Genomic DNA, 26,998 nt, shown 5'->3' on the forward strand with positions numbered 1-26,998 from the left:
TGCTGGCAGCGTGGAGCGGGCACAGCCTCGACCCCGTGCCATGCCTGCTGCTCTGCTCTGGGCAGGTGTCCGCAGAGCGGCCCTGAGTGGGAGGGCAAGGCCTGGCCTGGCAGCGACATTCACCCCACCACTCCCCGCCTGGCCCTGTACAGCCGCTGGGCAGTACTGGGTCTCAGATGCCCCCTGCTGCTCATCCCGCCTCCCCTCCCCAGGGCCTTGGCACAGGGCAAAGGTGCCTACTTCTGGGTGCCACTCAGCCGACAGGCTGCCTCGGCCTGCAGGTGGGCCGCTGCCTGGGCAGTGCCAGGCTGCCTGTGGGGGCTCCGAGGACCACCCCGGGGGCGCCGGCCTCCCTCCCTCCGCCTGGCGGGGACGCAGGGACGCGGGCGGAGGCGGGTGCAGGAAAGAAACCCCTTTATTGGGCCCCCAGGCTGAGACCCGCACACACACCGGCCAGGGGGCCAGGGGCGCAGGGCGGGAGGAGGGTGGCGGGTCGCGCTGCCCGCCCTCAGGCGTCCGTGTCCGTCAGGGTCTCGTTGAAGAGCGGGTTGACGAAGCAGCTCTGGCTGGCGCTCTCGGCCGCCTTCGGGGCGGGTACCGGGGGCTGCGGGGGCGCAGTCAGGGCGTCGGTGTGGAGCCGGCCCCGGGGAGGCCCACCCCCAACCCCCACCCCCGGCCGCGCACCTGCTCCACGGAGCCGGCCGCGTCGAACACCGGGTTGGGGAAGCCCAGCGGCGTCTCGTCGCGCCTCCTCCACCTGCAGGTGCGAACTCTTGAGCGCCGCGTCCCTCCCCCCTCTCCCCCTCCCTCCCCCCATATCCGAGCCGAGCCCCGCCCCGCCCCGCCCCGCCCCCGGTACCTGAGCCCCGCCCCCTCCACGCCCCGCCCCCGGTACCTGAGCCCCCGGTACCTGAGCCCCGCCCCCTCCACGCCCCGCCCCCGGTACCTGAGCCCCGGTACCTGAGCCCCCGGTACCTGAGCCGCCCCTTGCGGTGCAGCCACAGCGCCCCCGCCGGTAGCAGCAGCAGGAACAGCGCGGCTGCCAAGCCGCTGGCGAGCCCCACGCGCGACCCCGGCCGCTGCAAACCGTCCTCGACGGGCGCGCCGGACTCCCGGAAGGCGGCCGCCAGGATCCCGAGGGCCTGCCCTGCGGAGAGGCGCTCAGCCTGCGGGCGGGGCGGGGCGAGGCGGGGTGGGGAAGGGCGGGGCGGGGCGGCCTCGCTCACCGTGCTCCGCCGCGTCCGCCAGGAGGGCCCGGGCCAGCCGCCCCGCGCCGCCCGCCGGGGGCCCGCGCTCCGCCAGCACCACCTGGATCTCCGCGTCCGCCTCCGCGTCCGCCTCCGCGCCCCGGGCCTCGCGGGAAGGGCGCGGGCGCGGCACCTTGGACACGGCCGCCTGCAGCGCCTGGAACTGGGGCTGCGGGGGGGCGCGGGTTGGCCCGGGAGCTGCGCCGGGGGCTGCGGGGACGGGGTGGGGGGGGGGAGGGGGCGGAGGCAAAAGGCGCCCCAGGAGGCGGAGCGGGGCCCGGGTCCCCACAGAGGAGTTGGGGGGCGCCCATTACCAGGGTCAGGAAGTCGCGCAGCAGCCGCGCCCGGTACCGCGCCAGGTCGAAGGCAGGCCCGTGGGTCAGCGACACGACGGCGCCTGCACCCGGGAGGGTCAGGCTCGCGGGACCCCCGCCCCCCCGCCCCCCCCCCCGCCCCGCCGCAGGGCGGCGCTCACCGCAGAGGCCGCAGCACTGCCCCGCGGGCCGCAGCGGGTCCTGGCAGGCCGCCGGGGGGCAGCGGCCGCCCGCCGGCCGGAGCAGGGCCGCGCACACCCGCGCCTGCACCTGCGGGGAGGCCGGCTCAGCGCGGTGCTGGGGGGGGGGGGGGCGGGCCGGCCAGCCGCACCGGGCGCCCCCCCTCCGCCCTCCCAACCTCCGCCCGCCGTCCTCCCCTCCCTCTCCGCCCCGCCCCTCCCCCTCCCCTCCCTCCCCTCCCCTCCCCTCCCCTGCCCTGCCCTGCCCTCCTCTCCCCTCCCCGCCCCTCCCTTGCCCTCCCCTCCTCTTCCCTCCCTCCTCTCCCTCCCCTCCCCTCCTCTCCCCTCCCCCTCCCCTCACCTCCTCGTTGCCGCAGACGCAGCCGGACGGGGCGGCGCAGGCCCCGGGGCGCACGCTCAGCGCGCCCGGCCCGTGGAAGCGCAGGCGGCCGGCGCGGGACGCCAGGAAGGCGGCCAGGTCCTCGTCGTGCGTGAACTCCTGCGGCGGTCCCAGCGCTGAGCGCGGGGGCGCGGCCGCCCCGGGGAGCCCGCCCCGCCCGAGGCGCTCACCTGGCCCAGGGCCTGGACGCTGGCCGCGCGCAGGGCGCCGGGCAGGCCCACGCGGAAGGCGGCCGCGGGGAAGACCACGGCGTCGTGGCGGCAGGGCACGCGCTCCGCGTCCAGCGGGAAGAGGCCGCGCGCCGCGTCCCCCTCGCGCCACAGGTGCGGGTCCAGCCACGAGAAGCGGTCCGGGTCCAGGAAGCGCGCGGGGCCTGCGGAGGCCGAGGCCGGAGGTGCGCGGGGGACGCCCCGTCAGGTCCCGAGGCCCCAGCCAGACCCCCCCCCCAATCAGACCCCCCCATCAGACCCGTCCCGCTCCCTCTGCGGCCTCACCCGAGCCGCAGTCCGGGTCCGAGCCAGGGTCCGCGGCGCTGAATCCGCCCCCGAGGCCAGGACGAGCTCCCCATCCAGAGGCAGGAGCTGCAAGAAGCGCAGGAGGGAGGACCCTTGTGGGCGCCCCCCTGCCCCCCACCTCCTACCCCCCTGCCCCGTGTCCAAGGCCCAGGAGAGGAGGGCCGGGGGCAGGCCAGGGCTCCCCGTCCAGGCTGAGTCCCAGATGCCCGAGGGCGCAGGGCCGCCAGGAGCCCAGCTAGCCTGGGACCTGGGAGCGCGGAGTTTGGGGTGACATTAGCCAGAGCCCTGCCTCGCCCGTCGCCCTGAGGAGCTGTACGGACAAGCCAAGGGCTCACGGTTCCGAGACCCACGTGCTGGGCGTCCAAAGGCCCCTCAGACCCTGGGAGGGAGGGAAGGGCCAGGGGAGGCCTCGGAGTCCCCCTGGCTCCACCTGGCAGCCGCTTCACCGCCCAGGCCTCAGGCTCAGAGGAAACACCAGGAACCCAAGGACTGACCGGCCCCGCCCGCTCCGGAGCCCAGGCCCCTGCCCTGCCCCTGCCCCTGCCCACCCTCCTGGGTGGGGCTGCCGCCCAGGGCCCAGCCTCCATCCCAGCTGGCCGGCAGGGCGTGCTCTCCAGCTGCTCCCGGGCTCCCACGGGAAGCTGACCCTGGGGGGGGAGGTCCCAGGCCAACTGCCTCCACACCTGAGGGTGCAGCCCCCTGACAGCACGTCCCCCGCCCCGCCCCCGCCCCCTGAGCTGGGCAGGCTGAGTTGGGCAGGCGGCGGGCGGCCCAGGGGCAGGCGGTGTCTTCACTCTGGGAAGAGCCAGAGGGAAAAGCACAGGACTGGACACCATGGTATGTGAAAGGCGAGCACCGGGGAGCTGGGCGTGAGTCTCCGTGCGACTGAGGCCAAGGAACTTTCCAGAAGACAGCAAGGAGAGAACTGCCCCCGTCAGCACAGGCCTCCACTCGGGATGCCGCCCTGCCTACAGGCCCTCCCCGCGGACTCCCTTCAGCTGTGGGGAGACGGGGAGGATCCAGAGCAAAGCGCCAAAGTTCAGAGGCCAGGTGCCGGGGAGGAGAGGATATTTGAAGAAACAGGAAGGGGAATTTTCCAGATCTGAAGAAAGAAACCAGACGGAGAGGCCTCAGGGAGAGCCCGCGGGAACTAAGGGGAGTCCACCCCGACACGGGCAGCGGCTGAGCCGAAGACAGAGGGCACCCTGGACGCTCCAGAAAGGCCAGGTCACCGGGAGAGAAAAAGATTCAGAAACCAGGTTCTCGGCAACAACAATGGGTTCGAGAAGCCAATGGAACGATGTTTATGTGTCACCAGAGGCTGGTGCATGAGGTTCCCGCAAGCCAGGCCTTCCTTCCCCGCTGCAGCACCTCCTCTGCACCCGCAGCCCCGGAGCCCGGCGTGGGCCAGAGGGTCACCGTCTAATTAGCATATTACCCTCTTATTGGTATAGACAGGAAAAGAACTTTTCATCTACAGTTTCCTATCCAAACTCCCATTCCAATGTGAGAGCATAAAGAGCGCCCTGGCCTGGAGGGCAGCAGCTGCTGCCACCGGGACCTCCCCTGAGGACAGGCCGGGGAGGAGAGCGGAGGGGCCCAGAGCGGGAAGGATGGGAAGTGGTGGTGAGAGGCTGGTAATGCTTATTCTTACCTTTGTAAGTTGTTTAAAAGCTGGGGCTGGAATGTGATGGGGGAGGGGGAGACCCAGGGACAAGGAGAGGGACGCACAGGGAGGCGCAGGGGAAACCAAAGGAACCCAGACCTCACTCCAGCTCGATACTGTCCATTTCAGGAAAGTTTAAAACATCAGAACGGCCAAAACCGGTGTGGCTCAGTGGATAGAGCGCCGGCCTGCAGAATGAAAGGTCCCGGGTTCGATTCCGGTCAAGGGCATGTGCCTTGGTTGCGGGCGCATCCCCGGTGGGGGGGGGGGTGCAAGAGGCAGCTGATCGATGTTTCTAGCTCTCTATCCCTCTCTTCCTCTCTGTAAAAAATCAATAAATATATTTTTAAAAAACATCAGAACGGACACAACAGCCAACAGAGGGCGTGAACAGGCTGGCAAGCAGGAAAGATGTTAAATGTTGGTCAAAGACCTCCCGTTTCCAAAATACCCGGGCCACATGTTTTCACAGGCACAGCATCCCGAACTCAACGTTTCCTATCACAGACACGGCCTGGAAAGCAGGAGGAGGAGCCAGGTGGAGGGTGTTCACGCTAAGAGGCACCGGCTCACTGAGACGCGTGTGCCGGAGCCTCAGTGCAGGGCCGGCTGCCTCTGGAAACACCTGGCGTTCAGCCTGGTCCGTGTTGCCCAGTGGTTGAGTGTCAACTCATGTGCCAGGAGGTCACGGGTTCGATTCCCCGGTCAGGGCCCGGGCCCAGGTTACAGCCTAGCCCCTCACCAGGGTGTGCAGGAGGCCGCTGATGGGTGTTGATGTTGATCTCTCTGATGTGTCTCTCCCTCACCTTCCTCTCTCTCTAAAAATCATTAAAAACATTAAAAAGTACAAATACGTGGTGTTCAAAGGGCCCATGCCCCGGGACGCGGGAAGGAGGCCGGGGCTGGGCGCTGCCGGTGTGTGCTGGTGCCAGCAGGTGGCGGGAGAGCCCGTGCGGAGTGTCCCGGGGAGGAAGGCGTGTCCGGGACCCAGCAGCCCACCGGCCCTGCTCCCTCTGCCCCCGCCCACCCCATGCCCCGCCCCCACGACCCCGCCCCTCCCATCTCCTCCCCATCCCTCACCACCATCCCCATCCCCTCACCCCCCCCATCCCCTCCCCATCCCCTCACCCCCTCACCACCCCTCCCCATCAGCTCACCCCTCACCATCCCCTCCCCCATCCCTCCCATCCCCCTCACATCCCCTCCCCATCCCCCTCTCATCCCCTCCCCACCCCCCTTCCCTCCCATCCCCTCACCCCTCCCTCACCCCCACCACCCCTCACATCCCCTCCCCACGCCCCTCCCCACGCCCCTCCCCATCCCCTCACCCCCTCACCACCCCCTCCCCATCCCCTCACCCCCTCCCCATCCCCTCACCATCCCCTCACATCTCCTCCCCATTCCCTCCCCACCCCCTCCCCACCCCCTCCCCATCCCTCCCCATCCCCTCCCCATCCCCTCACCAACCATCCCCTCACCATCCCCCTCACATCCCCTCCCCATTCCCTCCCCACGCCCCTCCCCATCCCCTCACCCCTCCCCATCCCCTCCCCATCCCCTCCCCATCTCCCCACCCCCTCCCCATCCCCTCCCCATCCCCTCCCCATCCCCTCCCCATTCCCTCCCCACGCCCCTCCCCATCCCCTCCCCATCCCTCCACCACCCCCTCCCCATCCCCTCCCCACCCCCTCCCCATCCCCTCCCCATCCCCTCACCCCCTCACCACCCCCTCCCCATCCCCTCACCCCCTCACCATCCCCTCCCCATCTCCCCACCCCCTCCCCACGCCCCTCCCCATCCCCTCCCCATCCCCTCCCCATCCCCTCCCCATTCCCTCCCCACGCCCCTCCCCATCCCCTCCCCATCCCCTCACCACCCCCTCCCCATCCCCCTCACCCCCTCCCCATCCCCTCCCCATCCCCTCCCCATCCCCTCACCCCCTCCCCACCCCCTCCCCATCCCCTCCCCCCCCCCTCCCCATCCCTCCCCATCCCCTCCCCATCCCCTCCCCATCCCCTCCCCATCCCCTCACCCCCTCACCACCCCTCCCCATCCCCTCACATCCCTCCCCATTCCCTCCCCACGCCCCTCCCCATCCCCTCCCCATCCCCTCACCCCCTCACCACCCCCTCCCCATCCCCTCACCCCCTCACCATCCCCTCCCCATCCCCCTCCCCATCTCCCCACCCCCTCCCCACGCCCCTCCCCATCCCCTCCCCATCCCCTCACCCCCCCCACCCCCCCACCCCTTACCCCCTTCCCCACCCCCTCCCCACCCCCTCCCCATCCCTCCCCATCCCCTCACCCCCTCCCCCATCCCTCCCCACCCCCTCCCCATCCCCTCCTCACCCCCTCCCCACCCCCTCCCCATCCCCTCCCCATCCCCTCCCCACCCCCTCCCCCACCCTCCCCATCCCTCCCCATCCCTCACCCCCTCCCATCCCCTCCCCATCCCCTCCCCACCCCCTCCCCACCCCTCCCCATCCCTCCCCATCCCCTCACCCCCTCCCCACCCCCTCCCCATCCCTCCCCATCCCCTCACCCCCTCCCCACCCCCTCCCCATCCCCTCACCCCCTCCCCATCCCCTCCCCACCCCTCCCCATCCCCTCCCCATCCCCTCCCCACCCCTCCCCATCCCTCCCCATCCCCTCACCCCCTCCCCATCCCCTCCCCACCCCCTCCCCATCCCCTCCCCATCCCCTCCCCACCCCCTCCCCACCCCTCCCCATCCCTCCCATCCCCTCACCCCCTCCCCATCCCCTCCCCATCCCCTCCCCACCCCCTCCCCACCCCTCCCCATCCCTCCCCATCCCCTCACCCCCTCCCCACCCCCTCCCCATCCCCTCCCCATCCCTCCCCATCCCCTCACCCCCTCCCCACCCCCTCCCCATCCCCTCACCCCCTCCCCATCCCCTCCCCACCCCTCCCCATCCCCTCCCCATCCCCTCCCCACCCCCTCCCCACCCCTCCCCATCCCTCCCCATCCCCTCACCCCTCCCCACCCCCTCCCCATCCCCTCATCCCCTCCCCATCCCCTCCCCACCCCCTCCCCACCCCCTCACCACCCCCTCCCCATCCCTCACCCCCTCCCCATCCCCTCCCCACCCCCTCCCCATCCTCTCCCCACCCCCTCCCCACCCCCTCCCCATCCCCTCACCCCCTCCCCATCCCTCCCCACCCCTCCCCACCCCCTCACCATGCTGGAGACGCTGTGAGCCTCTCGCACCAGGACGGACACCATCTGCGGCGGGGAGGAGCAGCGGCCTCAGCGGGGACCCCCCTCCCCCCGCCCCCCGGACCCGGGCCGGTCCGCCCGCCTTGTCCGCCCCCCGGACCCGGGCCGGGCCGCCCGCCTTGTCCGCCCCCCGGACCCGGGCCGGCCGCCCACCTTGTCCGCCGGGAACTCCACGGCGCCGCCGGCGCACGGGGTGCGGTTGTGGCTCCAGTTGTCCGCGGCCTCGAAGTCGGTGTTGGGGACCCAGACTTTGCGGGCGGCCCCGGCCAGCGCTGGGGGGGCGGAGGCTGAGTGCGGGCCGGTCCGCCGCTTCCGGTGGGGCCCCGCCCCCGGGACCCTCCCCGCCCCCCCCCCCCAGCCCCCATCGCCCCGCACAGCCCGCCCCGCCCCGGGCGCCTCCCCTCCCCCGGCGGGAGCGGGACCCGGGCCGGGACGGGTGCGGGGCCGGGGGCGGCCGGGAGGGAGGGGAGCGGGGGGCAGGGCTGGGGGCGCAGGGCAGGGCCGGGGCGGGGCCCGCGGGGAGGGGGCGGGGCAGGTGCGGGCAGGCGGGGGTGGGCCGGGCTCCGGGTCCCCGCGGGGCTGCGGGAGGGCCGGGCCGGGGCAGGGCTGGGGGCGGCGGGCGGCAGAGGGCAGGGCCGGGGGCGGTGGAGGGCTGGGGTGGTGGGGGAGGGCGGGAAGGGGGGGACCGGGCTGGGAGGGAGCGGAGCCGGGGGAGGGGAGCGGGGGACAGGGCTGGGGTCGGCGGGCGGCGGAGGGCAGAGCCGGGGCAGGGCTGGGGGCGGTGGGGGGGCGGTGGGGGTGCTGGGGGAGGGCCGGAGGGGGGGACCGGGCCGGGAGGGAGGGGAGCCGGGGCGGCGGGCGGCGGAGGGCAGGGCCGGGCAGGGCCGGGGCGGGGCCCGCGGGGAGGAGGCGGGCAGGTGCGGGCCGGCGGGGGTCGGCCGTCTCGGGGTCCCCACGGGGCTGCGGGAGGGCCGGGCGGGGCCGCTTACCGCAGAGCCGCAGCCCCAGCAGCAGCCCCAGCAGCAGCCCCAGCGCGCCCAGCGCGCCCATCGCGCCGCCCGGTCTGACCCGGACTTCGCCCCCGGGCCCACGTGACCGCGGGCGGTTACACATTCACCCCCGGCCGCCGGTCCCCCCACATTCCTGGCCTCTCCCCCCACATCCCGCCAGGACCGGCCTGCCAGCACTCACCCGCCAAGCGGGGGGGAGGGGGGCGCCTGGGGGAGAATGAAGGAGTTGGGGTCCCCCTCTCTGTCCCGGTGCGGCCGGGTCAGCACCTCGTCCGCCGCCTGGTGGGACTGGGGGTCCGCTCCGCCCTGCGGGCCTCCCGCCTCCGGGCGGGTGGTCTGTGGGTGGAGCTGGTGCGGTGCAGCCTGTGGCCCCTGATGGCTGGCGGCGAGGGCTATGGACAGGGTGATGGGTGGGAAGCAGTGAGGAGGGAGTGCAGGAATGAGGGGACAGACACCGGAATGTGGGAAGGTGGTGGTTGGTGATGGGGTGGATGTGGGGTGGGAGATGGGGAGGCAGTGATGGAGGGTGGGTAGATGGATGGGTAGGTGGATGGGTGGGTGGATGGATGGATGGATAGATGGGTGGGTGGATGGATGGATGGGTGGGTGGATGGGTGGGTGGGTGGGTGGGTGGGTGGGAGAAGGGGTGGAGGGGTGGAGGGGTGGGTGGATGGATAGATGGGTGGATGGATAGATGGATAGATTGATGGATGGGCGGGTGGATGGGTGGGTGCGTGGGTGGAGGGGTGGGTGGATGGATGGGTGGGTGGGTGGATTGGTGGTTGGGTGGATGGATGGGTGGGTGGGTGGAGGGGTGGAGGGGTGGGTCGGCGGGATGACTAAGCTGCCCCAGAGAGGTGGATGTGGTCCTGGTGCTGCACCTCTGCGTGGACCGGGTGAGGGCGGGGCTGGTTTGTGGGTGACGGGTGGTGGGTGAGTGAGTGGGTGGATGGGTGGATGGGTGGGTAGGTGGGTGGATGGGTGGGTGAGTGGGTAGATGGTTGGGTGGGTGGATGGATGGGTAGATGGATGGGTGGGTGGGTGGATTGGTGGTTGGGTGGATGGATGGGTGGGTGGATGGATGGACGGGTGAGTGGATGGGTGGGTGGGTAGGTGGATGGGTGGGTAGATGGATGGGTGGGTGGGTGGATTGGTGGTTGGGTGGGTGCGTGGGTGGAGGGGTGGAGGGGTGGGTCGACAGGATGACTAAGCTGCCCCGGAGAGGTGGATGTGGTCCTGGTGCTGCACCTCTGCGTGGACTGGGTGAGGGCGGGGCTGGTTTGTGGGTGACGGGTGGTGGGTAAGTGAGTGGGTGGATGGGTGGATGGATGGATGGATAGGTGGTTGGGTGGATGGGTGGGTGGATGGATGGGTGGGTGGACGGATGGATAGATGGACGGATGGGTGGGTGGGCGGATGGATGGATGGGTGGGTGGATGGATAGGTGGGTGGGTGGATGGGTGGGTGGGTAGGTGGATGAGTAGGTGGATGGGTGGATGGGTGGGTAGGTGGGTGGATGGGTGGGTGGGTGGGTGGATGGATGGATGGATTGGTGGATGGGTGGGTGAGTGAGTGGGTGGATGGGTGGATGGATGGGTAGATGGATGGGTGGGTGGGTGGATTGGTGGTTGGGTGGATGGATGGGTGGGTGGGTGGAGGGGTGGAGGGGTGAAGGGGTGGGTGGATGGATAGATGGGTGGATGGATAGATGGATAGATTGATGGATGGGCGGGTGGATGGGTGGGTGCGTGGGTGGAGGGGTGGAGGGGTGGGTCGGCGGGATGACTAAGCTGCCCCGGAGAGGTGGATGCGGTCCTGGTGCTGCACCTCTGCGTGGACCGGGTGAGGGCGGGGCTGGTTTGTGGGTGACGGGTGGTGGGTGGGTGAGTGGGTGGGTGCAGATTGCACACGCCGCCCGCTGTGACAGCGGCTGGTGGTGAGTACTAGGGGACGGGCTGCCAGTCGGTGGAGAGGTGGGTGGGGACGGGTGGATGTGGAGACAGCCGGCCTTCCTGCTCAGGCTGTAAGTGGGTGGGTGGGTGGAGGTGGACGTGATGGAGGCCCGTGGGAGAGGGACCGCCTCCCTTCCTCCCTGCAGGCCCCTCGCCCTCCTGCAGCCTGGGCCTCACCCCTTCGCTCCCACGTGGGTGGAGCCGGGCGGGGCACTCACTCTGAGCCGGCACCGGCAATCACTCGCCCCTGCACTTTGTCCTGCGGGACGGGGGGGGGTAGGGGGGAGCACCAGAGGGCGGGGCCCAGTCTGGAGTTTGAGGGGCTCACAGGAAGCTCCATCCTCTGCCTCAACCAGGAACAGGGGGCTGTTTGGGGGTCACCTCTGTTTTGTCCTTTGTCTTACCTCTCTCTGGGAAGGAGATGGTGCTATTGATTGGGACTGTACCCCAATAAACTGCTGTCGCCCCGCCTCCTCCCACCACCCACTTCGGGTGCTCAGGGCAGGGCCCGGAGGCGGGGAACTTCGCCCTGGGCCCAGCGCTGCACCCCCCGAACGCCCGGCCTGCAAGGCGGGGGACGGAGTGGAGGACATGGCCCCCTGGAGCTCCGAGGGCCGGGACAGGGGGACCCGGGACCTGGACTCTGCCCACTCTGGCCTGGGCAGGCCTCTCCCAGGGAGACCGTGCTGTCTAGAGAGGGCAGGGAGACCAGCTGGGCAGGCACAGGAGGCTTCCTGGAAGAGGCGGCATGTCACCGCCCATGGAGGCGGGCACAGCGGGGGCACAGGTGGAGGGTGGAGGGTGGAGGGAGGTGGAGGCAGGGTCTTGGCAGCCGAGGCTGCAGGGAGGGCCCGATGGAAGGTGGCCCAACATGGAGCCCACGCCAGGCCGGCCGCCAGCCCGCTGCCCAGGCTGCAGAGGGACCCCAGCGAGCCGATGCGAAGACGTGGGCGCTCTGTGCCGCCCGCACTGCTTCCTCGGGCGGCGTGGGGAACGGCCACGCCCAGCGTTTCTCCCAGGAACCAGCCCCCAGCAGCTGCTCAGGCGCGGTCGGACCCAGGCTCCTGGGCTGTCTCTGTCTTGCAATCTGGGCTTGACCGCCCTCGTGCTGGTTTCGTGTGCTCAGCCTTCTCCACGGGCAGGGAGCTGGCCCGCTGCCGGGCTGGCCCTGTGCGGGGCGGGGCGGGGTGGAGTGGGGGGCTCAGCGAGGTCTGCACCAGCCACGTGGCCCGGGTCGCCGTCCTCTGATTGGCCATCACAGCCCTCCCCCGGCATCAGGGCCCCGTGAGTGACAGCCCTGCTGCCCTGGGGGTGGGGGAGGCAGGCCTGCTATTGGCCGTGGTCCCCAGGCAGAACCCCGGGCCATGGCATCACCCCCTTCCTGCCCTCTCCTTTCTCTGCTCTCCGTCTTCGAGGACAGATCGGACCAGGTCAATCCCACAGCTCTTCCCCCACCGCTGTCCCTGACTGAGCAGCCGCACATGGGCCCCCTGGAGAGCCACTGTCCCAAACCCAGTGCCAAGTCCACGGCCCAAAGCCAAGGCCCGAGCTGGTGAGCGGCCGGGAGCCGCAGCGAGGGCAGGACGCGCCGCCCACGGCCGCTCTCTGCGGCCCGTCCCCGGGCCTCAGCCCAGGGCCCTCTTCCTGGCCGCGCTGCTGACTGTCCCGTGGCCTCAGGGCAGCCAACCGGGAGGCGCAAGGACAGGGTCCAGCTTCCGCCGGGGGCGCGGGAACCCCCGGACACGGCAGTGGCCCCGGGCCACCAGGTGTCGCTCGGTGTCCGTCCTGGTGTGGTCAAGGCTGAGTGGGACCCAGGTCTCAGGCCCTGCCCAGGAGGGTGGATGGAGCATAAGGGCTGTGTGGACTTGGGACCCCTCGACAGGACTGACCGGGAGGGCTGTGCCCCTTCTCCGAGCAGCTCCTGGTGGGGTGGCCTCTGGGGCCCTCCGCTCCTGGGCCCCCTTCCTGCTGGGGGTGGAGGCTGAGGGCCCCTCCCAGGCGAGGCCCCACTTGGGGACGTGGCAGAGGGTGAGCGGCTGCAGCGGGGACCCTGGAGGAGATGGTGGGAGGGGCGGGTGGCTCCGGGGGCCTTAGTGCCCAGCCGGGGGCAGCCCCCATACTCAACAATTTGGGAAGCTCGAGGCAGATGCAGGCTCCTCCTGCAGGGTCACACGCCTGTACACACACACACACACACACACACACACACGGGCACCTAGAGAAACGAGACACGGGCTCTGTGGGCGCCGAGCTGGGGTGGGGTGCGTGGGCGCAGAGACACTAACCCCCCTGGAGGTCAGGCTGGGTGCTTTCTAACAGCCACTTGGTCTCAAGGGAAGGCGGGCACTGCCCTCTGCCTGGCAGGAGGAGACTGGGCGGCCTGGACTCCCACAGCTGAGAGGGCACTGGGGCAGGGCCAGACCTGGGCCCGCTGGGCCTCGGGAGGGGAGGGGCCTGCTTGCTCTGGTCCAGGCACAGGCCTGAGCGGCTGCTGGTGCGGGCCCAGCCCTGGGCTCCAGGTCGGAGCCATCACTTGCACGGACAGCCAGGGGGCAGTCAGGGGACCACAGGCTACTCCGCCTGCAGGGTCGGGGCAAAGTGAGCACCAGGACCTGTTCTCAGAAGTTAAGACGTTCCCGGTGGTGACAGGCGGGCACTCCTCCAAGCGGGCCCGCGTCCCATGAGCCCCGCCCCGCCCGGGGCCGCCAGGCGGCCGCTCCGACGCCTGAGACAGGGCGATGGAGAAACGGGTCCTTCGTCAGGTTTATTGTCTCTAATGACAGGTTAGCATCTCAGGTGCATTCCATCCCGTACAAACGTCAGTTATCAGCATCGAACACAAAGACATCGCAAGACCTCCCAACACAAATAAATACTAAATAAAACCACAGCAAGATACAGTGAACAAAACAGAAAACATGATAATGCTATGAGAAAACCAGGCATGGTACGGACTCAGATGGTTGTTGCCGAGCGATCACTCACACGGCCTTGTTTCTTAGAAGAGCTGGAACACGGACGGAACCACTGGTCGTCACTCTGCGGCCGGGGTGCCTCGCGGCGAGCGCCCGGATGGACGGCGTGACAGGCGGTCGGACGGTCGGTGAGAGGTGGCCTCTTTGGTCTGTGTCCGGCGGGAACTGGAGCCTCCGGCCGTGTGCTGGCTCACCGCTTCCTCGGTCAGGGCGGCTCCCGCAGAGAAGGCGCAGGGAGCCGGCGGGCCGCGGTGCCCGCTGACGCGCTGGCTGTCTAAGGGACCGAGTTCTAAGCGCCCGCGGCGGCGGCAGGGGCAGCAGACCGGCGCCCGCTCGGCGCTGGGCGAGGGCACAGGACGTGGACATGCGGCAGCGGAGAATGAGACGCAAGCACAGCTCGGCGCCCAGGCAGCGATGATGCTCCCACGATGCCTCTGGGCCCCGCCTCCCCCCATCCGGCCGGCTCCCTGGGGACCAGCAGCGCTGCCCGGACACAGGAGTGACCAGGGCACCTGCCCACACTGGCCTCCTCTGGCCGCCACATCCCCCTTTACAGAAACCACAACTACCAGGCCGGCCGGCGGGAGAGAGCCGTGGTCATGGCTGAGGAGCTTTGGGGGGCAGACCCGCCCCGTCACCAGCGCTCACACATGCAGACGGGCCCCTGGAGCCCCAGGAGGCCAGGTCCAGGCCCAGCAGAGGGCGCTTTGGGGCGAGGCTGAGTGCCCGCCCCGGGGAGACAGCGGGGGAGCCGGGCCGGGCTGTGCCGGCCTCAGGACAGCGCGGCCTCACCCTGTGCTGCAGGACGGGCTGTGGGCCTGACCCCGGGGTGCAAGGGGGGTCCTGCCAATCTCCCCACATCCTGGGGACCCCGCTGGTTAGGGGTCTGTCCAGACGCCCTTTCTTCTGCTGACGACGCCCCTCGGCTACAGGCTGCTGGGGACCCGACATCGCCCAGAAAGAGCGGGCGCTGCTGCTGGGGCCTGGGCCCCACCCGGCGCCGAGGACCCTGGAGGCGGGCAGGTGTTCCCTGGGCCCCAAGGTGGCCTCGGGTCAGGGAAGCCTGGGGCCTCCGCTGTGATGGGAACTCGGGGCAGGAAGGGGGTGCGGGAGGTCACGGGCAGGAGGCGCTGGGGCCAAAAGCTCCTGCTGTTCCCACGGGGGCTTGGAGCGGGGCCCTGGGGCCGGGCAGCAGCCATCAGGGCGCCCGATGCCCCTCAGGTCCCGGTGGTGCGTGCACACCGAGCCGCGCCCGTCAGGGCCCCTCTCCCGGTCCGGTCAGAACGCCCCCCAGGCTCTGCAGGCAGCGTGCACGGAGGGCAGCTCAGGAAAGGCCCGGCGAGGGGCTGCCGCCTGCCGCGGTGAGGAGCAGGGACGCCGAGGGGGGGTCTGCGCTTCCAGGCAGGGAGCACACCCCTCACTGCAGGCGGCATCTCCTTGTTGCCGGACAGTGGGGGCCGCGAGGGGCTGGCAGCAGGCGGTGCCCCGTCAGCATACACAGGGGAGATGGGCACACAGCAGGGGCCACACCCCGACCCCAGTGCCACGGAGACGCTCGCGCCATGCCAGCCTCTCCCCAGCCAAGTCCTCGGGCTCTCGGAGGCGGGGCCATGGTCTCCCCCGGGCCCCCCCCCCCCCCGGGCGGTGCTTCCCCGCAGCCCGTCCATCCCAACAGCTCTCCCCGGGAGGAGGGGAAGGACGGTCTTGGTTTTTCTTTTTGGCCGGACGAGGGTGCTCATTCTAAACGTTGGTGAGGTGGAAGCCCGGGAGTCCTGCAGGGAACCCTGACCGGGAGCCGCCGGAGGCCAGGAGGAAGCCCCTCCCCTGGGGACGCGGCCTCGCCCCCCAGCGCCTGGGAGTGGAGGAGGGAGACGAGACGGAGCGTTTAACGGGCCTGGCAGGTGCTCGGAACCCAAGAGGTCACGTACGGACGCCCGGACCGGTGTGCGCGGGAAGGGCTTCAGCGGCACCGGGAAGGCACACCCAGGCAGCGGCAGCACCAGAGACACGCGGCCCGGCCCGGCCCAGCGCCCGCGCAGCCGTGGGCCGGCGGCAGGCAGTCTGAGCGCGGCTGTCGGCGGGTCGAGGGGCGGCTTTCGGATAAGCGGCACGCAGGCGGTGGGTCGCGCTGGTTGGGCCTGGGAAGCACCCGTCACATGTAGCACCCGTCAGTTAGCACCCGTGGAGCGTGCTGCATAGCGGAGGGGAGGCAGGGCTCGGCTGCTCATCACAGTTGGACCATTGAGAGAAGGTAAACAGTGAGTTGAGAAAATGCCGGTGGGGCGGGCGCAGGCCGGGCCCAGGGCCCCCAGGCCACCCTCCCGCAGGCAGTGGTCCCGGAGGCCAGGGGTCGGCCCGGCAGGCCCCAGAACGGTGGTCTCTGGAATGCTCGAGGGCTCACCTTTGGGCCGGGAGACTTGGGGTCTGTGACAATCAGGGGTAACTGAGCAGGGGGCCCAGAGCCGAGATGGGGCCGGCTCCCCCTCAGGTGCGGAGCTGCCTGGCCGGCGAGGCAGAGCTAGTGGCCGCGAGTCTGGTCGCACGGTCACGCCCTAGAATCACAGAGCACACAGAGCCTGGGTCGGGAAGCAGCGTGCACGGTAAGGCACAGGTACAGGATGCCACCACCTCTACGCACAGATGTCACTTCGGAGGCCGGGACAGACGCAGCGGAATGACAGAATGGAGGGACCCCTGCCTGGCCGCCTTCAGCGCGCGTCGCCCGCTCACCCGGTGCTGGACGCCAGGGCTGCGCTGTCGGCGATCGGACCGTCGGAACTCGTGGGCACAATGTAAAGCCTGCAGGACTTTGTTCAGAACTCCGAAGTTCAACTAATGCCCTATTTTAGGGTGAAAACAATTATAAATCTGAAATGATGCACAGCATCCATGAGCAATTTCCTTTCGTAATAATTTGAAGTAGTGTCATCGACTACGACAGATATTGAAGGTTTACATTTCTAACGAGAAATAACACAGATTGAATATTCTCTTCCTATCACAAGTGATAACCAGTGTTGGATAGTTTACATTTTCTTCCAAGAAATATAAGTCTATCAACGTTTTAAAATAAAATGTCTGCAGTAACCATTATCTTAGAACTTTAAATTAAAAAATGATTCTGAATTTAGAGACTTCCAGAAAAGACCGAGGTGACTTCAGGGTCTTCTGACAAACAAATTAGTAAAACAGAGACCAGATGAGGCCTGAAAAATAGACAATATGCTGTATTTGAAACAAGATTGCACTCTTGAGGTTTAGAACGAATATATCAGAACTGCATTATTATTTCATAAACTCTTCTTTTACTTAACATGCTGACATGTCCAGCTAGCCCCAGGCGTGTATGCATGTGGTGGGTGTGTCTTTGTGTGTTCAAGTTTCAGGAAGAAAACGTGGTTTTCTTTTCTTAGCCTATATGTTTTCCGCCTTAATGAATGAGACCTTTGAAAATGGAAATGGAACCTTCTCCGACAGCAGTGCTGCTCGCCGCAGGACAAGAATTCTTCGGTGAAGTGGTCTAGTCTATAGAGAGGTCCCGTGGCTCCTCCGCCGGCCGCAGCCGCTCCTGCGCTTCCTGCTCCCCCGGGTCCTCACCGCGCCGCAGCCAGGACCCCGGTGGAGACGGCGGTTCCAACCCTGAGGAGATGCCTTCTGCTCACCCACGCGCGGCCGTCAGGGGTCAGGCAGGTCCGAAGTATCCACTATGACTTTGATAAAGATGGTGTCGTCTTTGATATACGTCCCGTTCTCCAGCACCGTCTGCGCCACGAACACCGGGCAGCCGGAGGCGATGTTCATCTCCCCGGTGGGCTTCTTGAAGCTGCTGCTGTTGGGGTCCGGCTTGAAGGCGTCCCCCAGGTGCCGCCGCGAGGAGCCCTGGTCCATGAGCATGAGCGTCACCTTCTGCTTGAAGGGCCAGGGCAGCAGCGCGTCGTACTCGCCGCGCATGATGACGAAGAAGAGCGACAGGTGCGTGCCCTTGCCCATGCCGTCGCCGTTCAGGTACACCCGGGCGCACATCTTATAGCCGAAGTAGCCGGTGTAGAAGGGCTGGCTGTACAGGGACAGCGTCTTGCCCATGACGGCCTCCTGCTTCCGCCGCTTGTAGTCGCGGATCTTCCAGATGAGCACGCCGTTGTAGCTGGCCGTCTCCAGCACCTGGAAGCGCAGGTCCATGTCGGCCAGGCGGATGTCGTGGACGCTCAGCATCTGGTCGTGCCGGCTCAGCTGGGACTCCAGCAGGCCTGGCGGCGGACAGGTGGACAGAGGGTGAGGCCGTCAGCGTCAGGAAGGGAGAGGCCGACCCTCACCCGTGTCTGCCCTAAACGCGGAGCACCGCCGAGGTCCTGGCGGGCGCAGGACCAACGCCACACAGCGGTCCCGACTCAGGCTGGACCCCACGCACCCATGAGCACCGCCTGGGCCCGGGCCCCTCCGCAGCACCCGCGACAGGGAGCTGCTGGGAGGCTCGGGGGCGTCTGTGCCGAGTTCCGGTGGCTTCTCTCCCACCGTATGGCCTCGGGCAGCTTAGTCCAACCTCACGCTCCTCTCTCCACCGGTCATTTCCCGCCAACACTCCGAACGCCCGTCCAGCCCCCAGAGCTCTGACACGTGGGCCTCGCCCCCCCTCGCCTCCTGCTCCAGGGGCGTCATGAGCACCTGCCCGGCAGGCCCTGCCCTCCCCCGGGCACCTGCCCGCTGGCCTCGCACGGAGGGGACGAGTCTGCGGGACCCATTTCTTTCAGCCACAGGCACCTCGGCAGGCCTGCCGCCTGGCACACACTGCACCGTAACCGGGGCGTCCTGGGCCCACGTGACGAGGGGACCGCCTGCCCCTCGCGTGAGCCACTAGGCTTACCAGGGCGGCAGGAGTCTGCGAAGGGTGCCGCCCCGGTCCCTCAGACACGCCCGCCCACCCGCCCGCCCGCCGCCGCGCTCACCGGTGTTGCGGGCCGCCTGCCCCGAGCTTTTGTCCACGCTCTCCAGCTCGGTCACCCGGTTCTGCAGGGACTCCACGCTGCTCTTCATGCTGTCCGCTTCCTCCCAGTTCTGCCGGAAGGGGCGGATCTCCTTGTCCAGCTCTTTCAGTTTCTCTGCTTGGCTGTCGATTACTCGCTTCCAAACCAAAAGCATCAAGAGGCAAACACAGTTAGCACTCTCCGGGACGCTCTGGAGCCCTCAGCGGGGCCAACGTGGCCTCCCCCGGCTGCTGGGCCCAGGGCTGGGGTAATGGAGGCGGGTGTGTGTGTGTGTGCGCGCATGCGCTCCCTGCTCAACGCCCATGCCCTCCAGGACACAGACACCACACTGCTGGTCCGCACACACTATCGACAGCGAGGCCCGACTTTATGCTATTTTAACTTAAACATTATTTTTATTGATTTCAGAGAAGGGAGAAAGAGAGAGAAACATCAATGATGAGAGAGAGTCATTGATCGGCTGCCTCCTGCACCCCCCACTGGGGATCAAGCCCACAACCTGGGCATGTGCCCGGAGTGGGAACTGCACCGTGACCTCCTGGTCCGCAGGTCAATGCTCACCCACGGAGCCCTGTGGCCGGCTCTGCCGTTTTAGATATTTTAATTCAGAGAATCCAGAAGCCCTTTCCTCCCAGAAGCACAGACATTCACATCCCTGCAGGGACCGAAGAGCGAGACCGCTGCCAGCTAAAGGACTGGCATGCCACTGCCAGGCCAGGCCGGGGCCTAGCGTTTTCACTGCTGAGAAGAATTTGCATCCTGACATACAGCTCCCGGAGGCCGGGCAATGTGCCCCGTTAAACTGGGCGGGGGGGCGGGGGGCAGGGGCCAAGCTCACTTCCCCTTTTGAGAGCCTATTTTTAAACACTGAGTTTCAGCACCTTTGGGGCTGGCACTAACCCCGAAGGGACAAACATGGCTTACTTCTTTGGGGTAAAAGCGGTGCTGTTCTCCCTCTTCTTTCCAGGAAGGCTGGGAGGGGCTGGTGTTAAAAGGAAAGATGGTCCCGCCAGAGGAGACCTCTCCTATGCGGGCCCCTGTATTCCACTCTGAGGCGGTGTCTGGGGGCGCGTTTTGGGCACAGCCCCCTCACACTACGAGCATCACACCAGGTGCCTCACCGGCTCGCGCTCTCCCTGCCGGGGTGACGGCTGCTCCCAGGGCTGCCCAGCCCTGCCCTGATGGCCGAGGAGCAGGGGCGGCCCGGACACGCCCCCATGCGTGTCTCGTGGAGCCTCCTGCACCCCCCCCCCGGGAGGTGCCTGGGACAGCAGCCTGCGGGCACGCGGCACAAGGACAGGCTGTGGTGTCTGACAATGAGCTCCCGGTCGGACAGCCAGGCCCGGCCCCGGAACACGGGCCTGCTCACAGCACACGGCACCAGCGAGCTCAGCCCAGTTCTGTGTGAGGAGAGCCACACCGCGGGCAACGGCCTCTTACATGGCTGCTGTACGCACACGGCCTGCAGCAGGGCCGGTCCAGGCCGAGCTTTCTGGGAAAGCCAGCAGGCGGCTCCTTCGGGGCAGCCCGCCCACGGCTGCGTGTTTCCCTGAGAACAGCCCTCAGGGCGGCCGGGGCGGACACCGCGCCGCACACTGCGGGGTACGGAGCGAGGGGCTGGGCAGCGACCCCCTCCGTCCTCTGCACCGGCTCCCGGAGCCAGGGACGGCCTCCTGTCACCTGCCCACGCCCGTCCCGCCCCGCCACTGCCAGAGCCATGGTCCTCCCCGGCCTCAAAGCACACCCAGGCTGCTTCCTCCTGCCGGCCCGTCCGCGGGAGCCTCTGCTCAGACGCCCGCTGCCTTCGGGCTCAGGGCCCCTGGGGGCGGAGCAGGAAGGGGAGCACACGGGACGCGACACCCGCCATCCTGGCCTGGGCCCGATGCGGGGCTGTGGGCAGTGGAAGGGTGGGGCCGGCAGGCTTCCTGGAGGAGGCGGCACTGACACCTGGCCACCGAGGTGTCTGACAGCAGCCGGTCAGGAAAGGTGGGTGGGCAGCGACCCATGTCTGTGCTGGGGACACGTGGCCGGCCATTGAGCACCTCTGGCCACAGCACAGCGTAAGGCACACTTCTTGGGGCGGCTGGGGGGGGGGGTCCTGGCTGAGGAAGGAAGTAGCGGCAGGTGCGGGCTGTGCCGGGCTCGGCTGAGGGGCCTGCAGGACGGAGAGGAAGCGCCGGCTGACAGGCACGTCTGGCGCACCCCGGGGCTCAGAGGACCCGCGTCTGCTGAGCCGGACAGGACTCCTCTCCCTCCAGGCACCCTCCCCGCGGGCGAGACCGCTGCAGCCCTCCGCTGGGTTCCCGGGGACCGCGGGGAGCGAGACCCAGCCGCCGGAGCCCTGCGGACACAGCCTGTCCCGCCCCCGGAGGGCGCCACTGAGCACCCTCCCCGTCACTGCACGGCCTGTCCCCGCCTCCGGAGGGCGCCACTGAGCACCCTCCCCGTCACTGCGCGGCCTGTCCCCGCCTCCGGAGGGCGCCACTGAGCACCCTCCCCTGTCACTGCGCGGCCTGTCCCCGCCTCCGGAGGGCGCCACTGAGCACCCTCCCCGTCACTGCGCGGCCTGTCCCCGCCCTCCGGAGGGCACCACTGAGCACCCTCCCCGTCACTGCGCGGCCTGTCCCGCCTCCGGAGGGCACCACTGAGCACCCTCCCCGTCACTGCGCGGCCTGTCCCGCCTCCGGAGGGCACCACTGAGCACCCTCCCCGTCACTGCGCGGCCTGTCCCCGCCTCCGGAGGGCACCACTGAGCACCCTCCCCGTCACTGCGCGGCCTGTCCCCGCCTCCGGAGGAGCCACTGAGCACCCTCCCCGTCACTGCGCGGCCTGTCCCCGCCTCCGGAGGGCGCCACTGAGCACCCTCCCCGTCACTGCGCGGCCTGTCCCCGCCTCCGGAGGGCGCCACTGAGCACCCTCCCCGTCACTGCGCGGCCTGTCCCCGCCTCCGGAGGGCGCCACTGAGCACCCTCCCCGTCACTGCGCGGCCTGTCCCCGCCTCCGGAGGGCGCCACTGAGCACCCTCCCCGTCACTGCGCGGCCGCCGCTGTGCGCCGCGCCTCGCCACCGCTGCAGTCCGCCGGCCTCAGAGCGCGGCTTACGGATCACAGTGGTTTTAAAGTGTAACTCCCAGTGGGACGATTAAGCTCTACAGAAAAGGACGTTAAGTTCCAGCTTTTCTCGCCGGAAGAGGAGGAAGCGAATGCGGAGAACCTGGAGGTTTCTAACGAGGGCGGCCATGACCTCATCGTCAGGTCCCACGTCTGTTACCCATGAGCCGCTCCTGGCACCCTTCCCGCGCGGCTGGCAGGTTAATGAGTGGCACCTCCTCAGCCTCCCCATGCGCTCCTGAGCCCAGGCCCAACAGAGCAGTTCACCACAACGGCTCGTCCTGAGCCCAGGCCGGTGAGGTCCCTGGCCAGGTGGGTCAATGGTTAGAGCACTGGTCTGTGCACCGGAGGATCTCCAGTTCGATACCCACGTCAAGGGCATGTACCTAGCTTGCAGGTTGGATCCCCAGGTCAGGGCAAATGTGGGAGACAACCAATCGACGTGTTTCTCTCACATCGATGTTTCTCTCTCTTCCACATACCCCCACTTGCACTCTCTCTAAAAATATCCTTGGGTGAAGATGAAAAAACGACACCAGGGACTTTCCGCAGGGGCTCGTGGTGGTTTACGTGACGCAGTACTTTCTGGCTCTTCACTCTGTGACCTGCACCTCTCCTAACACAGGCCAGCAGTCGGCGCGTCTCCCCGACACCACAGCGCAGTGCGGACAGAGCTGGCGCGCGGTCCCCGTGAGCGCTGAGGCGGCGAGGCACTCCCCGCGCCCGGGCGAGGCCGGGAGACGGCGCTGGGCACCGAGCGTCTGCCGGGCACTGGTGTCCGTGACGACCCGCTGACGGGCCTTGGAGGCTGAGCAGCAGGCGAGGATCATCACTCTGACCAGGCCCAGCGCTCTGGGCCCACGGGGAGCGGAGTGAGGAGCCGGGCCCCATGGGGAAATTCACTTCACTTCACACGTCACCACGACGGACAAGAAAGCCTCAACAGTGAAAAACCAACTTTGTCCCGGGCTGGAGTCTGGCCGCAGCCACAGCAGCCGGAGGCACAGACAGGGGTGGTGTGTGCTCTCCGGAGAGGAGGGAGGAGCCTGCCCGGCCGCTGGCGGGAGCAAGGGGAGGTGCCTCCCCGGGGCTCTCCTGAGACCTGTCCTGGGGCCGGGCCCGCCCCCCCCCCCCCCCCCCGGCCTTCCGCCCCCCCGCCCCCCGCCCCCCGCCCCCTGCCCCCCGCCCCCCGCCCTCTGCCCCCTGCCCCCTGCCCTCCGCCCCCCGCCCCCCGCCCCCCGCCCCCCGCCCCCTGCCCCCCGCCCCCCGCCCCCCGCCCTCCGCCCTCTGCCCCCCGCCCCCCGCCCCCCGCCCTCTGCCCCCTGCCCCCTGCCCTCCACCCCCCGCCCCCCGCCCCCTGCCCCCTGCCCCCTGCCCCCCGCCCTCCGCCCCCCGCTCCCCGCCCTCCGCCCCCCGCCCCCCGCCCCCTGCCCCCTGCCCCCCGCCCCCCGCTCCCCGCCCTCCGCCCCCCGCCCCCTGCCCCCTGCCCTCCGCCCTCCATCCCCCGCCCCCCGCCCTCCGCCCTCGCCCGGCCAGGTGAGCCTCTTACCTGTAAGTGTAGTATTTTGGATTCATTATTTCGCAGCATTTCCTTTTGTCTCTCGATTTCAATTTCAAAGCTGCATATCTGGTTGTGTAAGCTCTGTATGCTCTTGTTCTTCTCCACACTTTCATTCTGCAGCAAGGACACCTGGAAGGGAGCCCCGTAAGCGAACCAATGCGACTCACAGGAACAGCAGTCCGCGCCCAGTGCCGGCCCAGGAGGGATTCTGGAGACACCTCCCAGGCCTCTCCCCTCCCCCGATGTGCACGCGGCCGTGGGCCCGGCCTCAGGACCACCGGGACGCTCGGAAGGTTTTGCTGAGAATTAATAACAGACCTCTCACCAGAGAGGCTTGCACACTCCGGCCGGAAACACATTCCGACATGCACCCACTCGTCATGCGTGTGTGAGCGCACACGTGAGAGCGGGCATCACAGGACCCCCCCACACCGCAGCCCGCGCTTCCCCATGTGCTTCATGTCACACCACAGGTGTGGGGGAGTGGGGGCTCTAAGCGGCCTCACAGGAGCTTCCTGTGGTTGGACGAGTGTGCGGAGCAGCCTCGGCCCCGGCCCCCCTCCATTCCCGCCAGGGCGGCCAGAGGCTCCAGTGCCGCCGCCCGGGGCCCTGGAAGGAGGCCGTCACCTCCACGCTGGCCGGCTCTGCTCTGGGCCGGTGAGGAGGGGGAGGAGCAGGGGGCTGGGGGCCCTTGGACGGACAGACCCCGGAGCAGCAGCAAGAGCCGGCTCAGGCGCATGCGGCCGACCCAGGGCTCGCAGAGGGAGCCCTCCCGGCGGGAGGCCGCACCATGGGCGGGCTCAGGCGCCACAGGGTCCCAGCCTGAGCCGCCGGACAGCCGCCGCCCAGGACAGGCAGACAGCCACGTAACTCCTGCCGCTGGAGAAGCCAGTTCTTCTAGTGGCGAGAGTGCCTTTAAGTGAATTGGGGAGACTAAAGCCCTGAGGTCTATGCCTATAACTTTTTTTTTAATTCCTCACCAAAAGGTGTTTTTCCACTGACTTAGAGAGTGGAAGAGACAAGGAAAGGCAGAGAGAAACATCGACATCCACTGGTTGCCTCCTGCACGCACCCTGACCAGAGCCCGGCAGGAGAGGAGCCTGCAACAGAGGTACGTGCCCTGGACCGGAATCGCGCCCGAGCCGACACTAGCCACTGAACCAAACCGGCCAGGGCAAGACCCTAATTTTTAAAAAGGCAGAAACAGCGCTCACTTCGGCAGCACATCCACGGAAAAGGCAGAAACAGTAGTCTTCGAAGAAAGGCTTCTAGGAAAACCACTGAGAACAGAGCAGACACCACGGCTGGCAGGCCACCACGTGTGACTCAGACGTCCACTGCGCGTCCAACGGCCCCCTTCTCGTGTGCCTGTGCCTCTCCAGCGGGCGCCTCCGCTGAAGCACGCGGCATTCGGGAACGGGGACATGTAAGTCGCCTGGATCTAACTGACACGCATTCGGGCCTCAGACAGGCTGCCGGCTGCCCGCCCACTCAGGGCCTCCGCTGTGCTCGCGTGCTCTCCGTGCGCGTGCGCTGGCGCCAGTTCTCACTGTAATAACCCGCAGCGAGTGGTCCCCGGACAACGCCACCTACTCTCAGAGTCCTCTCCTTCTCCTCGGAAAGAAGGCCTGCCAGGTGGCATGCCATGGACCAGCTCCCAGGAAGGGGCTGCTGACAGCCCAGCCCACACCCAGTGCCTAGAAGGGCAGCAGGGCGAGTCCCTTTGGGGAAGGGGCCTGCTCGGTGCCCCAGCCCCCATAGTGCCACACCCTTGCGGTGTGGGGGGGTCCTGTGATGCCCGCTCTTACGTGTGCGCTCACACACGCATGACGAGTGGGTGCATGTCGGAGTGTGTTTCCGGCCGGAGTGTGCAAGCCTCTCTGTGACATGGAGATGCCTTCCCGGTCCAGGGTGGCACCTGTTCTCTAAGAGCCAGAGGGCAGGATGGGAGCTGTGTGGCCCATGTTGTCCCAGATGCTCCACTTGGCTGCAGCCATAGCCAATGTGGGAATGAATGAACCTGGCGCCCAATTTGACTTCATTTACAGGAGAGGAAGGTCTGCATGTGTGGTAGTCCCTGTTCAGAGCAATCTACACGAATAAAAAAGATGCAAATTGACCGTACCTTTGCAACACCCACCAGCCAATCAAGAGTGAATATGCAAATTAACACAACAAAGCTGGCAGGTTAATTTGCATACACGGGCACTGAGCAACCAGTGGTGGAGTAGGACGCAGGCATTCTGGGCAGTGTGAGAAGGCAGAAAGGTGGCCCCGGGGCCAGAGCAAAGGCAGGGCCAGCAGCCAGGGGAAGGAAGGCCTATTCTTGCATGAATCTTCATGCATCAGGCCTCAAGTGCTAAGATAACCACACGTGATTTTTAAAAAGCACGGCACATGTGCTTGCAATAAAAAAAGACAAAGAAAAATGCAAACACCTTCATTTATAGAAGACTGTGAGGAGAGGTTACTTGGCCATTTCTGGGCGCCGTTTCACCCTCAAACAGCTCATCCCTGTGACCAAGGTCTCTCCTCGAAGTGGAGGAAACCCGGGGAGGAGCAGCACGCGGTGTCCTACCTTCTTCTCCAGGGAGCTGCTCCACTCCTTCAGCAGATTCACGTGCTGCACCGCGGAGCTGGCCTCGTGGGCCTTGATCTGCTGGTTCGTCCCCTGCAGAACCAAGTGGGGGCATTAGCCCTCGCCTCAGGAGCGCAGAGCCCGGAGACGGCCCGACGGAAGGCAGCCTGAGCGGGAAGGGGAGCCTGCTCCTGGGGTGTGACTGATTCCGGGCGCGCGGGACGCGGCTCTGCAGTGGTACAGGGACCCAGGCTCAAGGCTTCGCTCCTAAGCTGCTCTCACCAAGTGCCTTCTCGGCTGTTTCGTACTTACAACGTCAAGAAATTGAATTTCAGACATCATTTCCTTCCTTTAGAAATTTTTTCATTAAAATATAAATGGGTTTGGACAGCTTCGGTTATGGCTAGATACTGATACAGTAATCTAGTGAACATGTAATCAGACTAGGGTTCTGACTAATTCACCAAAACATTAACTCATCATGGCATTCACTGTACTGGGAAATGGACTGCTCACTGTTCTAAGGCTGCTTAGGAAGTTACATATAAACATAAAATAAACCATCTACAGAGTATATAAGATGCAGACCATCTCAGTAACAAGGTCAGCAAATAGTACTTCCATATTTAAGGAATAATTGGCATGAAAATATAATGTGTTTTGATACTGGAAAATTAAGAAGCCACAGGAAGCATTTTAATGATCTCCAAAACATATACTCTGTACAGAGAATATTCCTATGTTTATGTTGACATAAGTGTTGCTATATGTCAACATATACATACACAGACACAGAATGAAAGGTACTACACATGACATCACAGGGGCGACTGGGGCAGAGAGAACCTAAAGTCCTCTTCATGCTCCAGGCTTCACTTCCTGAGAAAATACTAGTACACCAAGGACAACTTGGTGCTAACTTCGTAACGATGTGTGGCTCATACATAAAATTAAATAAAATACTTTAATAGTAATAGATATTGTCTTTTCATAGTTTTACTATTAAGATACACATTTCAATAGAAACTCAGTTCAAATTCACTAGCAATCTCAGAGGTGTTAAAAAAAAAAAAAATAGCCAGGCCAGTGTGGCTCAGTGATTGAGCACCAACTTATGAACCAGGAGGTCATGTTCAATTCCAGGTCAGGACACATGCCAGTGTTGCAGGCTTGATCCCCAGTGAGGGGCGTACAGGAGGCAGCTGATCAATGATTCTCTCACCATTGATATTTCTCTCTCCTTTGCCCTTCCTCTCTGAAATCAATGAAAATA

At 67.0% G+C, this 26,998-nt stretch overlaps 2 protein-coding genes across 2 annotated transcripts in view; both read right to left on the reverse strand.

The window, feature by feature from the left end:
* Positions 1–397: 397 nt before the first annotated feature.
* AMN (amnion associated transmembrane protein) lies at positions 398–8,631 on the reverse strand. Its single transcript, XM_084886185.1, is given in 13 exon segments — positions 398–604; positions 685–757; positions 976–1,147; positions 1,227–1,416; positions 1,562–1,644; positions 1,723–1,831; positions 2,102–2,239; positions 2,311–2,513; positions 2,635–2,688; positions 2,691–2,721; positions 7,519–7,563; positions 7,711–7,829; positions 8,547–8,631. Coding segments are annotated over 13 exon segments (1,374 nt in total). The 5' UTR covers positions 8,608–8,631; the 3' UTR covers positions 398–508.
* A 4,639-nt stretch (positions 8,632–13,270) lies between these two features.
* TRAF3 (TNF receptor associated factor 3) overlaps positions 13,271–26,998 on the reverse strand; it is an 81,662-nt gene continuing 67,934 nt past the window's right edge. The window contains exons 8-11 of the mRNA XM_084896590.1: positions 25,726–25,818; positions 23,136–23,276; positions 18,438–18,612; positions 13,271–17,741 (exon numbers count right to left, since the gene is read on the reverse strand). Of these exons, the coding sequence (XP_084752716.1) occupies positions 17,170–17,741; positions 18,438–18,612; positions 23,136–23,276; positions 25,726–25,818 (981 nt within the window). The 3' untranslated portion in view covers positions 13,271–17,169. The remainder of the gene's footprint in view (positions 17,742–18,437; positions 18,613–23,135; positions 23,277–25,725; positions 25,819–26,998) is intronic.

This window comes from Pipistrellus hanaki (assembly GCF_964339955.1).
Source record: "Pipistrellus hanaki genome assembly, chromosome: 1".
NCBI lineage: Eukaryota > Metazoa > Chordata > Mammalia > Chiroptera > Vespertilionidae > Pipistrellus > Pipistrellus hanaki.